Source organism: Macaca thibetana, chromosome 18, assembly GCF_024542745.1.
Source record: "Macaca thibetana thibetana isolate TM-01 chromosome 18, ASM2454274v1, whole genome shotgun sequence".
Classification (NCBI taxonomy): Eukaryota; Metazoa; Chordata; class Mammalia; order Primates; family Cercopithecidae; genus Macaca; species Macaca thibetana.
The window spans coordinates 71,939,399-71,952,543 of NC_065595.1; the positions used below are offsets into that span (position 1 = coordinate 71,939,399).

At 38.9% G+C, this 13,145-nt stretch overlaps 1 protein-coding gene across 7 annotated transcripts in view; it reads left to right on the top strand.

Moving 5' to 3' along the window:
• Nucleotides 1–13,145, top strand: part of CEP192 (centrosomal protein 192) — a 143,262-nt gene that overhangs the window by 25,666 nt on the left and 104,451 nt on the right. For all 7 annotated transcript variants that reach the window (XM_050767533.1, XM_050767535.1, XM_050767537.1 and 4 more), the window contains 2 exons: nucleotides 132–267; nucleotides 7,172–7,296. In XM_050767533.1, coding sequence (XP_050623490.1) covers nucleotides 132–267; nucleotides 7,172–7,296 — 261 coding nt within the window. The remainder of the gene's footprint in view (nucleotides 1–131; nucleotides 268–7,171; nucleotides 7,297–13,145) is intronic.

Below are 13,145 nucleotides of genomic sequence, written 5' to 3' on the forward strand. Positions count from 1 at the left end.
GTGACAATGGCAATTTTTCTAATTCCTTCTACATTTATTTTCTGGCATCCTTCAGTAAAGCCACATTTTCTCCCTCAAAATATTTCATTTTAATTTAAAAGATTAATACAGCTAAGATATTTTTTCAACAGGCAAATGAAAATGGTAGCTTAAACTGCAAGTTTCAATCAGAAAATAACAGCTCTCTGATTTCCCTTGACTCACACTCTTCTGAAACAACTCGCAAAGAGTCTGAGGAAAGCCAAGTTTTTTGTCTACCTGGGACTAGTAAGTATAGAAATATGATTCTTTTGTTCTTAAGTTCTAGTTTTGAATTTACCTTTTTTTTTTAACTTTTTTTTTTTTTAATTATACTTTAAGTTCAAGGGTACATGTGTATAACGTGCAGGTTTGTTACATATATATACATGTGCCATGTTGGTGTGCTGCACCCATCAACTCGTCATTTACATTAGGTATATCTCCTAATGCTATCCCCCACCCAAGACAGGCCCCGGTGTTTGATGTTCCCCTTCCTGTGTCCAAGTGTTCTCATTGTTCAGTTCCCATCTATGAGTGAGAACATGCGGTGTTTGGTTTTTTGTCCCTGCGATAGTTTGCTGAGAATGATGGTTTCCAGCTTCATCCATGTTTCTACAAAGCACATGAACTCATCCTTTTTTATGGCTGCATAGTTTTCCATGGTGTATGTGTGCCACGTTTTCTTAATCCAGTCTATCATTGATGGACATTTGGGTTGGTACCAAGTCTTTGCTATTGTGAATAGTGCCACAGTAAACATATGTGTGTATGTGTCTTTATAGCAGCATGATTTATAATCCTTTGGGTATATACCCGGTAATGGGATCACTGGGTCAAATGGTATTTCTAGTTCTAGATCCTTGAGGAATCACCACACTGTCTTCCACAATGGTTGAACCAGTTTATAGTCCCACCAACAGTGTAAAAGTGTTCCTGTTTCTTCACATCCTCTCCTGCACCTGTTGTTTCCTGACTTTTTAATGATCGCCATTCTAACTGGTGTGAGATGGTATCTCATTGTGGTTTTGATATGCATTTCTCTAATGGCCAGTGATGATGAGCGTTTTTTCATGTGTCTGTTGGCTGCATAAATGTCTTCTTTTGAGACGTGTCTGTTCATATCCTTCACACACTTTTTGATGGGGTTGTTTTTTTCTTGTAAATTTGTTTGAGTTCTTTGTAGATTCTGGATATTAGTCCTTTGTCAGATGAGTAGATTGCAAAAATTTTTTCCCATTCTGTAGGTTTTCTGTTCACTCTGATGGTAGTTTCTTTTGCTGCGCAGAAGCTCTTTAGTTTAATTAGATCCCATTTGTCAATTTTGACTTTTGTTGCCATTGCTTTTGGTGTTTTAGACATGAAGTCCTTGCCCATGCCTATGTCCTGATTAGTATTGCCTAGGTTTTTTTCTAGGGCTTTTATGATTTTAGGTCTAACATTTAAGTCTTTATTCCATCTTGAATTAATTTTTGTGTAAGGTGTAAGGAAGGGATCCAGTTTCAGTTTTCTACATATGGCTAGCTAGTTTTCCTAGCACCATTTATTAAATAGGGAATCCTTTTTTCAGGGATCTTTTGTCAGGTTTGTCAAAGATCAGATGACTGTAGATGTGTGGTGTTATTTCTGAGGGCTCTGTTCTGTTCCATTGGTCTGTATCTCTGTTTTGGTACCAGTACCATGCTGTTTTGGTTACTGTAGCCTTGTGGTATAGTTTGAAGTCAGGTAGCGTGATGCCTCCAACTTTGTTCTTTTGGCTTAGGATTGTCTTGGCAATGCAGGCTCTTTTTTGGTTCCATATGAACTTTAAAGTAGTTTTTTCCATTCTGTGAAGAAAGTCATTGGTAGCTTGATGGGGATGGCATTGAATCTATAAATTACCTTGGGCAGTATGGCCATTTTCACGATATTGATTCTTCCTATCCATGAGCATGGAATGTTCTTCCATTTGTTTGTGTCCTCTTTTATTTTGTGGAGCAGTGGCTTATAGTTTTCCTTGAAGAGGTCCTTCATATCCCTTGTAAGTTGGATTCCTAGGTATTTGATTCTCTTTGAAGCAGTTGTGAATGGGAGTTCACTCATGATTTGGCTCTCTGTCTGTTATTGGTGTATAGAAATGCTTGTGATTTTTGCACATTAATTTTGTATCCTGAGACTTTGCTGAAGTTGCTTATCAACTTAAGGAGATTTTGGGCTGAGACAATGGGGTTTTCTAAACATACAATCATGTCACCTGCAAACAGGGACAATTTGACTTCCTCTTTTCCTAATTGAATACCCTTTCTTTCTTTCTCTTGCCTGATTGCCCTGGCCAGAACTTCCAACACTATGTTGAATAGGAGTGGTGAGAGAGGGCATCCGTGTCTTGTGCCAGTTTTCAAAGGGAATGCTTCCCGTTTTTGCCCATTCAGTACGATATTGGCTGTGGGTTTGTCATAAATAGCTCTTACTGTTTTGAGATACGTCCCATCAATACCGAATTTATTGAGAGTTTTTAGCATGAAGGGCTGTTGAATTTTTTGTCGAAGGCCTTTTCTGTATCTATTGAGATAATCATGTGGTTTTTGTCTTTGGTTCTGTTTATATGCTGGATTACATTTCTTGATTTGCGTATGTTGAACCGGCCTTGCGTCCCAGGGATGAAGTCCACTTGATCATGGTGGATAAGCTTTTTGATGTGCCGCTGGATTCAGTTTGCCAGTATTTTATTGAGGATTTTTGCATTGATGTTCATCAGGGATATTGATCTAAAATTCTCTTTTTTTGCTGTCTCTCTGCCAGGCTTTGGTATCAGGATGATGTTGGCCTCATAAAATGAGTTAGGGAGAATTCCCTGTTTTTCTATGGATTGGAATAGTTTCAGAAGGAATGGTACCAGTTCTTCCTTATACCTCTGGTAGAATTCGACTGTGAATCCTTCTGGTCCTGGACTGTTTTTGGTTGGTAGGCTATTCATTATTGCCTCAATTTTAGAGCCTGTTATTGGTCTATTCAGGGATTCAACTTCTTCCTGGTTTAGTCTTGGGAGAGTGTATGTGTCCAGGAATTTATCCATTTCTTCTAGATTTTCTAGTTTATTTGTGTAGAGGTGTTTATAGTGTTCTCTGATGGTAGTTTGTATCTCTGTGGGTTCGATGGTGATATCCCCTTTATCATTTTTTATTGCATCTATTTGATTATTCTCTCTTTTCTTCCTTATTAGTCTTGCCAGCGGTGTATCAATTTTGTTGATCTTTTCAAAAAACCAGCTCCTGGATTCATTGATTTTTTTTGAAGGGTTTTTTGCGTCTCTGTCTCCTTCAGTTCTGCTCGGAACTTAGTTATTTCTTGCCTTCTGCTAGCTTTTGAATGTGTTTGCTCTTCCTTTTCTAGTTCTTTTAATTGTGATATTAGGGTGTCATTTTTAGATCTTTCCTGCTTTCTCTTGTGGGCATTTAGTGCTATAAATTTCCCTCTACACACTGCTTTAAATGTGTTCCCAGAGATTCTGGTATGTTGTGTCCTTGTTCTCATTGGTTTCAAAGAACATCTTTATTTCTGCCTTCATTTCGTCATGTACCCAGTAGTCATTCAGGAGCAGGTTGTTCAGTTTCCATGTAGTTGAGCGGTTTTGAGTGAGTTTCTTATTCCCGAGTTCTAGTTTGATTGCATTGTGGTCTGAGAGACAGTTTGTTATAATTTCTGTTTGTTTACAAATTTGCTGAGGAGTGCTTTACTTCCAACTATGTGGTCGATTTTGGAATAAGTGTGATGTGGTGCTGAGAAGAATGTATATTCTGTTGATTTGGGGTGGAGAGTTCTGTAGATGTCTATTGGGTCTGCTTGTTGCAGAGCTGAGTTCAGGTCCTGGATATCCTTGTTAACCTTCTGTCTCGTTGATCTGTCTAATATTGACAATGGGGTGTTAAAGTCTCCCATTATTATTCTGTGGGAGTCTAAGTCTCTTTGTAGGTCTCTAAGGACTTGCTTTATGAATCTGGGTGCTCCTATATTGGGTGCATATATATTTAGGATAGTTAGCTCTTCTTGTTGAATTGATCCCTTTACCATTATGTAATGGCCTTCTTTGTCTCTTTTGATCTTTGTTGGTTTAAAGTCTATTTTATCAGAGACTAGGATTGCAACTCCTGCTTTTTTTGTTTTCCATTTGCTTGGTAGATCTTCCTCCATCCCTTTATTTTGAGCCTGTTTGTGTCTCTGCATGTGAGATGGGTCTCCGGAATACAGCAAACTGATGGGTCTTGACTCTATCCAATTTGCCAGTCTGTGTCTTTTAATTGGAGCATTTAGCCCATTTACATTTAAGGTTAATATTGTTATGTGTGTATTTGATCCTGTCATTTTGATGTTAGCTGGTTATTTTGCTCATTAGTTGATGCAGTTTCTTCCTAGCATCGATGGTCTTTACACTTTGGCATGTTTTTGCGTTGACTGGTACTGGTTGTTCCTTTCCTTTTTTTTTTTTTTTTTTTTTTTTTTTTTTGAGACGGAATCTCGCTCTGTCGCCCGGCTGGAGTGCAGTGGCCGGATCTCAGCTCACTGCAAGCTCCGCCTCCCGGGTTCACGCCATTCTCCGGCCTCAGCCTCCCGAGTAGCTGGGACTACAGGCACCCGCCACCTCGGCCCGGCTAGTTTTTTGTATTTCTTTGTAGAGACGGGGTTTCACCGTGTTATCCAGGATGGTCTCGATCTCCTGACCTCGTGATCCACCCGTCTCGGCCTCCCAAAGTGCTGGGATTACAGGCTTGAGCCACCGCGCCCGGCCTGGTTGTTCCTTTCTGTGTTTAGTGCTTCCTTCAGGAGCTCTTGTAAGGCAGGCCTGGCGGTGACAAAATGTCAGCATTTGCTTGTCTGAAAAGGATTTTATTTCTCATTCACTTATGAAGTTTAGTGGCTGGATATGAAATTCTGGGTTGAAAATTCTTTTCTTTAAGAATGTTGAATATTGGCCCCCATTCTCTTCTGGCTTGTAGAGTTTCTACTGGGAGATCCACTGTTAGTCTGATGGGCCTCCCTTTGTGGGTAGCCCAACCTTTCTCTCTGGCTGCCCTTAACATTTTTTCCTTCATTCCAACCTTGGTGAATCTGACAATTATGTGTCTTGGAGTTGCTCTTCTCGAGGAGTATCTTTTTGGCGTTCTCTGTATTTCCTGCATTTGAATGTTGGCCTGCCTTGCTAGGTTGGGGATGTTCTCCTGGATAATATCCTGCAGAGTGCTTTCCAACTTGGTTCCATTCTTCCCGTCACTTTCAGGTACACCAATCAGACGTAGATTTGGTCTTTTCACATAGTCCCATATTTCTTGGAGACTTTGTTCGTTTCTTTTTACTCTTTTTTCTCTAAACTTCTCTTCTTGCTCATTTCATTCATTTGATCTTCACTCACCAATACTCTTTCTTCCACTTGATCGAATCGGCTACTGAAGCTTGTGCGTGCGTCACGTAGTTCTTGTGCCATGGTTTTCAGCTCCGTCAGGTCATTTAAGGACTTCTCTACACTTGTTATTCTAGTTAGCCATTCGTCTAATCTTTTTTCAAGGTTTTTAGCTTCTTTGCGATGGGTTTGAACTTCCTCCTTTAGCTTGGAGAATTTTGATCGTCTGAAGCCTTCTTGTCTCAACTCGTCAAAGTCATTCTCCATCTAGCATTGTTCCATTGCTGGCAAGGAGCTGCGTTCCTTTGGAGGGGAGAAAGGCGTTCTGATTTTTAGAATTTACAGCTTTTCTGCTCTGTTTTTTCCCCATCTTTGTGGTTTTATCTACCTCTGGTCTTTGATGATGGTGACGTACTGATGGGGTTTTGGTGTGGATGTCCTTTCTGTTTGTTAGTTTTCCTTCTGACAGTCAGGACCCTCAGCTGAAGGTCTGTTGGAGTTTGCTGGAGGTCCACTCCAGACCCTTTTTGCTGGGTATCCGCAGCGGAGGCTGCAGAACCATGAATATTGCTGAACAGCAAAAGTTGCTGGAAGCTTCTCTGGAAGCTTCGTCTCAGAGGGAGACCCATCCCTCTGAGGTGTCAGTCTGCCCCTACTCAGGGGGTGCCTCCCAGTTAGGCTGCTTGGGGGTCAGGGACCCACTTGAGGAGGCAGTCTGTCTGTTCTCAGTTCTCAAAGTCCGTGCTGGGAGAACCACTACTCTCTTCAAAGCTGTCAGACAGGAACATTTAAGTCTACAGAGGTTTCTGCTACCTTTTGTTCGGCTGTGTCCTCTTCCCAGAGGTAGATTCTACAGAGACAGGCATGTCTCCTTGAGCTGCAGTGGGCTCCACCCAGTTTGAGCTTCCCGGCCACTTTGTTTACCTACTCAAGCCTCAGCAATGGCCGGCCGCCCCTCCCTGAGCCTCAGTGCCGCCTTGCAGTTCGATCTCAGACTGCTGTGTTAGCTCGGTGGGCGTGGGACCCTCTGAGCCAGGCGTGGGATATAATCACCTGGTGTGCCATTTGCTAAGACCCTTGGAAAAGCGCAGTATTAGGGTGGGAATGACCTGATTTTCTAGGTGCCGTCTGTCACAGCTTCCTTTGTCTCGGAAAGGGAATTCCCTGACCCCTTGAGCTTCCCGGGTGAGGCAATGCCTCGCCCTGCATCAGCTCACACTCGGTGGGCTGTACCCACTGTCCTGCACCCACTGTCTGACAAGCCCCAGTGAGATGAACCTGGTACCTCAGTTGGAGATGCAGAAATCACCCGTCTTCTGCGTTGCTCACGCTGGGAGCTGTAGACTGGAGCTGTTCCTATTCAGCCATCTGGAAAAAAAAAAAATTTCTCTGGTATGATTTAGCATATATTAACTCTTCTAGTTCCTCAGGTCTTTAGACAGTCTAAAACTTTTCAAAAGAGCTTTTAATAATAGCTAAGTAAATTAGTGTTAGTAGAAATACTGTAGTATATATTTCTTGGATTGAATATTACAAATAATTATATTCTATCCAGACATCAATAATTAAATATGAATTCTTTCTGTATGGTAGCAGTTTATCATGTTTATTATTGCCTCTTACTGTTGCTTATTTTCTCTCAATGAAAATGGCTAAATTTGTCATAGGAGTGCTAAGTATTAGGTTTACATAAAATAATTTGACTAGCAAGAAACAGTTATTATGTTAGATTACTCAGATTTGATGTGGCTCCGTTAACGTTTTTCTTTATTTTTTCAGGTAATTCTGTTGGTGCTGGAGGTAGTAGAAGGCACACAGGTGGTCTGTTACCATTTTCCTCTGGTACTTGGGGAATTGAGAAAGAAATAGAAAATGTGAAGGGTATCGTTCCAGATCTCAGCAGCGTAAGTTATGCATTTTTTTTACATTTCCTATGAAAAAACGAACAAGGTATCTTTTGTGTTTATATGATATATATTTTTTTAAAGTAACAGTTACTGTTGACTTCTGAAAAATACAGAAAAAGTAAAAAAGTCACTACTGATAATGTTTCAATATGTTTGTAAGTATCTTTCATACAATTATACATTTTCTTGCATTTAAGTATTTAATGACTTGCATTTAGATTAGTCATTTGGAAAGTTCTTTAGCCCAGTGTCCAGTCATTAAATGAAAAAGCAAACGGATCTTTTACCTTGCTCAAACATACTTGTTTTTCATTGTTTCTGTTTTTTCTGTTTCTTAATAGTACCCCGTTTCTCCTGTGCCTGAAGCTTGGTAGTTATTTCGGATTCATACCTATTCATTATGCCCCTTTTTTAGTAATGTTATTACAGTTTTATAAACTGTGATTTGAATTTTGCATGTGGGTTAATTTTTTCTGACTTAGACCCATTTGTCCAGTATTGATTAAAATAATGCTTGGTTTTTTGCTTTATTCTGTGCATCTCTGTTTTGTATGTTAAATATATTTTTAATTTAAATTTTAACTTGTAAAATACATATAACATAAAATTTACTATCTTAATCTTTTTTTTTTTTTTTTTTTTTTTTTTTTTGAGACATAGTGTCACTCTGTCGCCCAGGCTGGAGTGCAATGGTGCGATCTTAGCTCACTGCAACCTCTGCCTCCCAGGTTCAAGCAATTCTGTCTCAGCCTCCCGAGTAGCTGGGATTACAAGTGCACATCACCACCTGGTTAATTTTTGTATTTTTAGTAGAGATGGAGTTTCACCATGTTGGTCAGGCTGGTCTCAAACTCCTGGCCTCAAGTGATCTGCCTGCCTTGGCTTCCCAAAGTGCTGGGATTACAGGAGTGAGCCACCACGCCTGGTGGTGGCTTAATCATTTTTAAGTGTACAGTTCAATAATGTTAAGTACATTTACATTGTACAGCCAATCTTCAGGACTCTTCATCTTGTAAAACTAAAACTTTGCCCATTAAACAACAAACCTCAATTCCCTCCTGCCTTCCAACTCATGGCAACTACCATTCTACTTTCTGTCTCTATGAATTTGCCTACTCTGGGTATGCTCATATAAGTGGAATCATACAATATTTGGCCTTCTGTGTCTGTCTTATTTTATTAAGCATGAGGTTTTCAAGGTCTGTTCATGTCATAGCATATATCAACATTTCATTCTTTCTTATGGCTGAATAATATTCTATTATATATACCACATTTTATTTATTCCCTCATCCTTCAGTGGACACTTGGGTGTTTCTGTCTTTTGGCTTTTGAGTGTAATGCTGCTGTGAACATCAGCGTACAAATACCTGTTCGAGTCCTAGCTTTCAGTTTTTTTGGGTATATATGTAGGAGTGAAATTGCTGGGTCGTATGGTAATTCTGTGTTTAATGTTTTGAGGAGTTGCCATAGTGTTTTTCATAGCAGCTGCACCAGTTTACATCCACCAGCAAAACACTAGGATTCCAATTTTTCCACATCCTATTTAACACTCTTTACTTTTTTCCCTTTTTAAATTACAGTTATCCTAATGAGTATGAAGTAGTATCTCGTTGTGGTTTTGATTTGCATTGTCCTGAAGACTAGTGATACTGAACATCTTTTCATGTATGTCGTCCTTGGGGAAATGTTCGTTTAAGGCCTTTGCCCACTTTTTAATTGAGTTTTTTTGTTGTTGTTGAATTGTAGAGTTCTTTATGTCATCTGGATATTAATTCCTTACCAAATGTCTGAATTGTAAATTTTTCTCTCATTCTGTAGATTGTCTTTTACTTTCTTGATATTGTCCTTTAATGTGCAAAAATTTTAAATTATGATGTAATGTGATCTATTTTTATATTACTAGCTGTGCTTTTGTTTTTATGTCTGTGAAATTGTTGTCAAATTCAGTGTCATGAAGATTTTCCTGTTTTCTTCCAAGAGTTTTATAGAGTTAGCTCTTACATTTAGATTGTTGATCTGTGACTTTGTGAGAGAAAAAGAAAAAAGGGAAAAAGAGAAAACGATGGTTGAATTTTTTTATTTTTTATTTTTTATTTTTTTTTGGAGACAGAGTCTCTCTCTGTCGCTCAGGCTGGAGTGCAATGGCGCGATCTGGGTTCACTGCAAGCTCCACCTCCTGGGTTCATGCTGTTCTCCTGCCTCAGCCTCCCGAGTAACTGAGACTACAGGCGCCCGCCACTACACCCGGCTAATTTTTTTGTATTTTTAGTAGAGACGAGGTTTCACCGTGTTAGCCAGGATGGTCTCCATCTCCTGACCTCATGATCCACCTGTCTCGGCCTCCCAAAGTGCTAGGATTACAAGCGTGAGCCACCGCGCCCGGCCTGTTGATTTGTTTTGAGTTTATTTTTATATGTGATGTTAGGTAAGGGTCTAACTAACATCATTCTTTTGCATGTGGATATTAAATTTTCTCAGCACTATTTATTAAAAAGGCTGTTCTTTCTTCATTGAATGGTTTTGGCACTTTTATCAGAAATCAATTTATCATGTATGTGAGGGTTTATTTCTGGCTTCTCTGTTCTAGCCCATTGGTCTATTTGTCTGTCTTTTTGACAGCGCCAGACTGCTTTAATCACTTGTCTTTGTAGGACGTTGGGAAGTGTTAGTCCTTCAACTTAATTCTTCTCTTTCAAGATTTTTTTGTCTGAGGCCCTTGGCAATTCTATATGAATTTGAGGATCAGCTTTTCCATTTCTTTAGAAAAGGCTGTTGAAATTTTGAGAGGGATTTTGTTGAATCTGCAGGTCACTTTGGGTAGAATTGATACCTTTGCAATGTTAAGTCTTCATATTCATGAAGACACAGGATGTCTGTCCATTCTTTTAGGTCTTTTGGTCTTCTTTCTTTCAACAGTGTTTTGTAGTTTTCAGTATGTCTTTCACTTCCTTGATTAGATTTATTCCCAAGTACTTTAGTCTTTTAGATGCTGTTGTGAATGGAATTGCTTTCTTAATTTACAGTTTGGATTGTTTATTGCTGGTGTTTAGAAACATCTGATTTTTTGTGTGCTGATCTTGTACCTTCTAGATTTTTCTCCAGTGTTATCTTCTAGGAGTTTTATAGCTTTGCATTTTACATTTAGGTCTGTGATCCATTTTCAGTTAATTTTTGTGAAAGGTGTAATGTCTTTGTTGAGATTCATTTTTTTGCATGTAAATACCCAATTGTTCCAGCACCATTTGTGAAAAGACTATCTTTGCTTCATCGTGATGCCATTGTTCCTTTGTCAAAGATTAGTTTGGCTATATGTATGTGGGTCAGTTTTCCGAATCTCTGTTCTGCTGATCTGTTTGTCTGTTCTTTCACCAGTAATCACTGTCTTGGTGACTACTGCTTTATTAAGTAATGAAATTGGACAGTGCCTTCTCTCTTTATTCTTATTTTTCAAGATTGAGTTGGTTGTTCTGGGTCTTTTGTCTCTTTGTGTAAACTTTATTTTTTTTTTAATATTATTTTTTTGTTTGAGACAGAGTCCCTCTCTGTCACCCAGGCTGGAGTGCAGTGGCATGATTTTGGCTCACGGCAACCCCTACCTCCCGAATTCAAGCGATTCTCTCTCCTCAGCCTCCAAGGTAGCTGGGATTACAAGTGTACGCCATTGTGCCCAGCTAATGTTTGTATTTTTAATAGAGATGAGGTTTCACCATGTTGGCCAGACTGGTCTGAAACGTCTAATTTCAAATGATCCACCTGCCTCTGCCTCCCAAAGTGCTGGGACTGCAGGCATGAGCCACCATGCCCAGCCTGTGTAATCTTTAAAATCAGTTTGTCAGTATCTAAATTAAGAACTTGGCTGGGATTTTGATTGGTATTAAATTGAATGTATAGGTGAAGTTGGGAAGAACTGACGTTTTGACAGTGTTGAGTCTTCCTATCCATGAACATTGAATATCTCTCTATTTATTTGATTTTCTTTTATTTCTTTCTCAGAGTTTTGTGGTTTTCTCACATGTAGATGTTATATATATTTTGTTAGATTTATACCTAACTTATTTCATATATGGGGGTGTTAATGTAGATAGTATTGTTTTAAATTTCAAATTCTACTAGTTCGTTGCTAGTGTATAGGAAAGCAGTTAACATTTATGTAATAAATATGTATGCTGTCATCTTTTATTAGTTCCAGGAATTTTTTTGTCAGTTCTTTTGGATTTTCTGCATAGGTGATCATGTCATTCACAAACAAAAGACAGTTTTTATTTCCTCCCAATCTGTATACATTTTATTTCCTTTTCGTGTCTTAATTGCATTAGCTAGGACTCACAGTATGACGTTGAAAAACAGTGGGGGGAGGAGACGTCCTTGCCTTATTCCTGGTCTTAGTGGAAAGGCTTCTGGCTTCTTACTATTAAGTATGATGTTAGCTAAGGTGTTTTTTAAGGTTTTTTTAACTTTTATTTTATTTTTATCAAGTTGAGAATGTTTTTCTCTAGTTTACTGGGAATTTTTATCATGAATGGGTGTTGGATTTTTGTCAGTTTTTTTTTTTTTGCATCTATTGATATGATCACATGTTTTTTTGGTTTTTTTTTTTTTTTGTAGTCTGTTGATGTGATAGATTACATTAATTGATTTTTGATTTTTTTTTTTTTTTTTTTTTTTTTGAGACAGAGTCTCGCTCTGTCGCCCAGGCTGGAGTGCAGTGGCGCGATCTCGGCTCACTGCAAGTTCCGCCTCCCGGGTTCACGTCACTTTCCTGCCTCAGCCTCCCGAGTAGCTGGGACTACAGGTGCCCGCCACCTCACCCGGCTAATTTTTTGTGTGTGTTTTAGTAGAGACGGGGTTTCACCGTGTTAGCCAGGATGGTGTCGATCTCCTGACCTCATGATCCACCCGTCTCGGCCTCCCAAAGTGCTGGGATTACAGGCGTGAGCCACCGCGCCTGGCTGATTTTTGATTGTTGAACTAGGCTTGCATACCTGGGATCTCCTCGGTTATGATGTATAATTCTTTTTTATATTATTTGATTTCCTAATGTTTTGTTGAGGAGTTTTGAATCTGTGTTTATGGGAGAAATTGGTCACTCGTTTTATTTTTTTGTGATGTCTTTAGTTTGGGTATTAGGATGATGCTGACTTCATAGAATCTGTTAATAAGTATTCCCTCTGCTATTTTCTGAGAAAGGTTGTAGAGAATTAGTGTAATGTTTTCCTTAAATGTTTGGTGGAATTCACTGTTGAACCTATCTGGGCATGGTGTATTCTATTTTGGGAGGGTATTCATTATTGCCTTTATTTCTTTAACAGATAGGGGCCTACTCAAATTATGTTTCTATTGTGTGGGTTTTTTTCTGATAAGAAGAATGTGTATTCTGCTGTTTTTGCGTGAAGTATTCCATAGACGTCCATTATATCTAGTTGATTGTTAGTGTGTTCAACTGTGTGCTTATTGAATTTCTTCTCGCTGGATCTGTTTCTGATAGAGGAGTGTTGAGGTCGTCAGTTATGATAGTTGGTTTATCTATTTCTCTTTGTAGTTCTGTTGGTTTTTACTACCTGTATGTTGATACTCTCTTGTAGGTGTATACACATTAAGGATGGTTATGTCTTCCTAGAGAATTGATTCCTCTATATCATTATGTAGTACCCTGCCTCATCTCTGATAACTTTTCCTACTTTGAAGTCTGCTGTGTCTGAAAGCAATATAGCTATTCCTGCTTTCTTTTGATTAGTGTTTTAATGCAATATCTTTCTCCATCCATTTACTTTTAATCTACATATTGGTTTCTTGTAGACATATATACTTAGGTCTTGTGTTTTGATTTTCCTCTGAGAATCTCT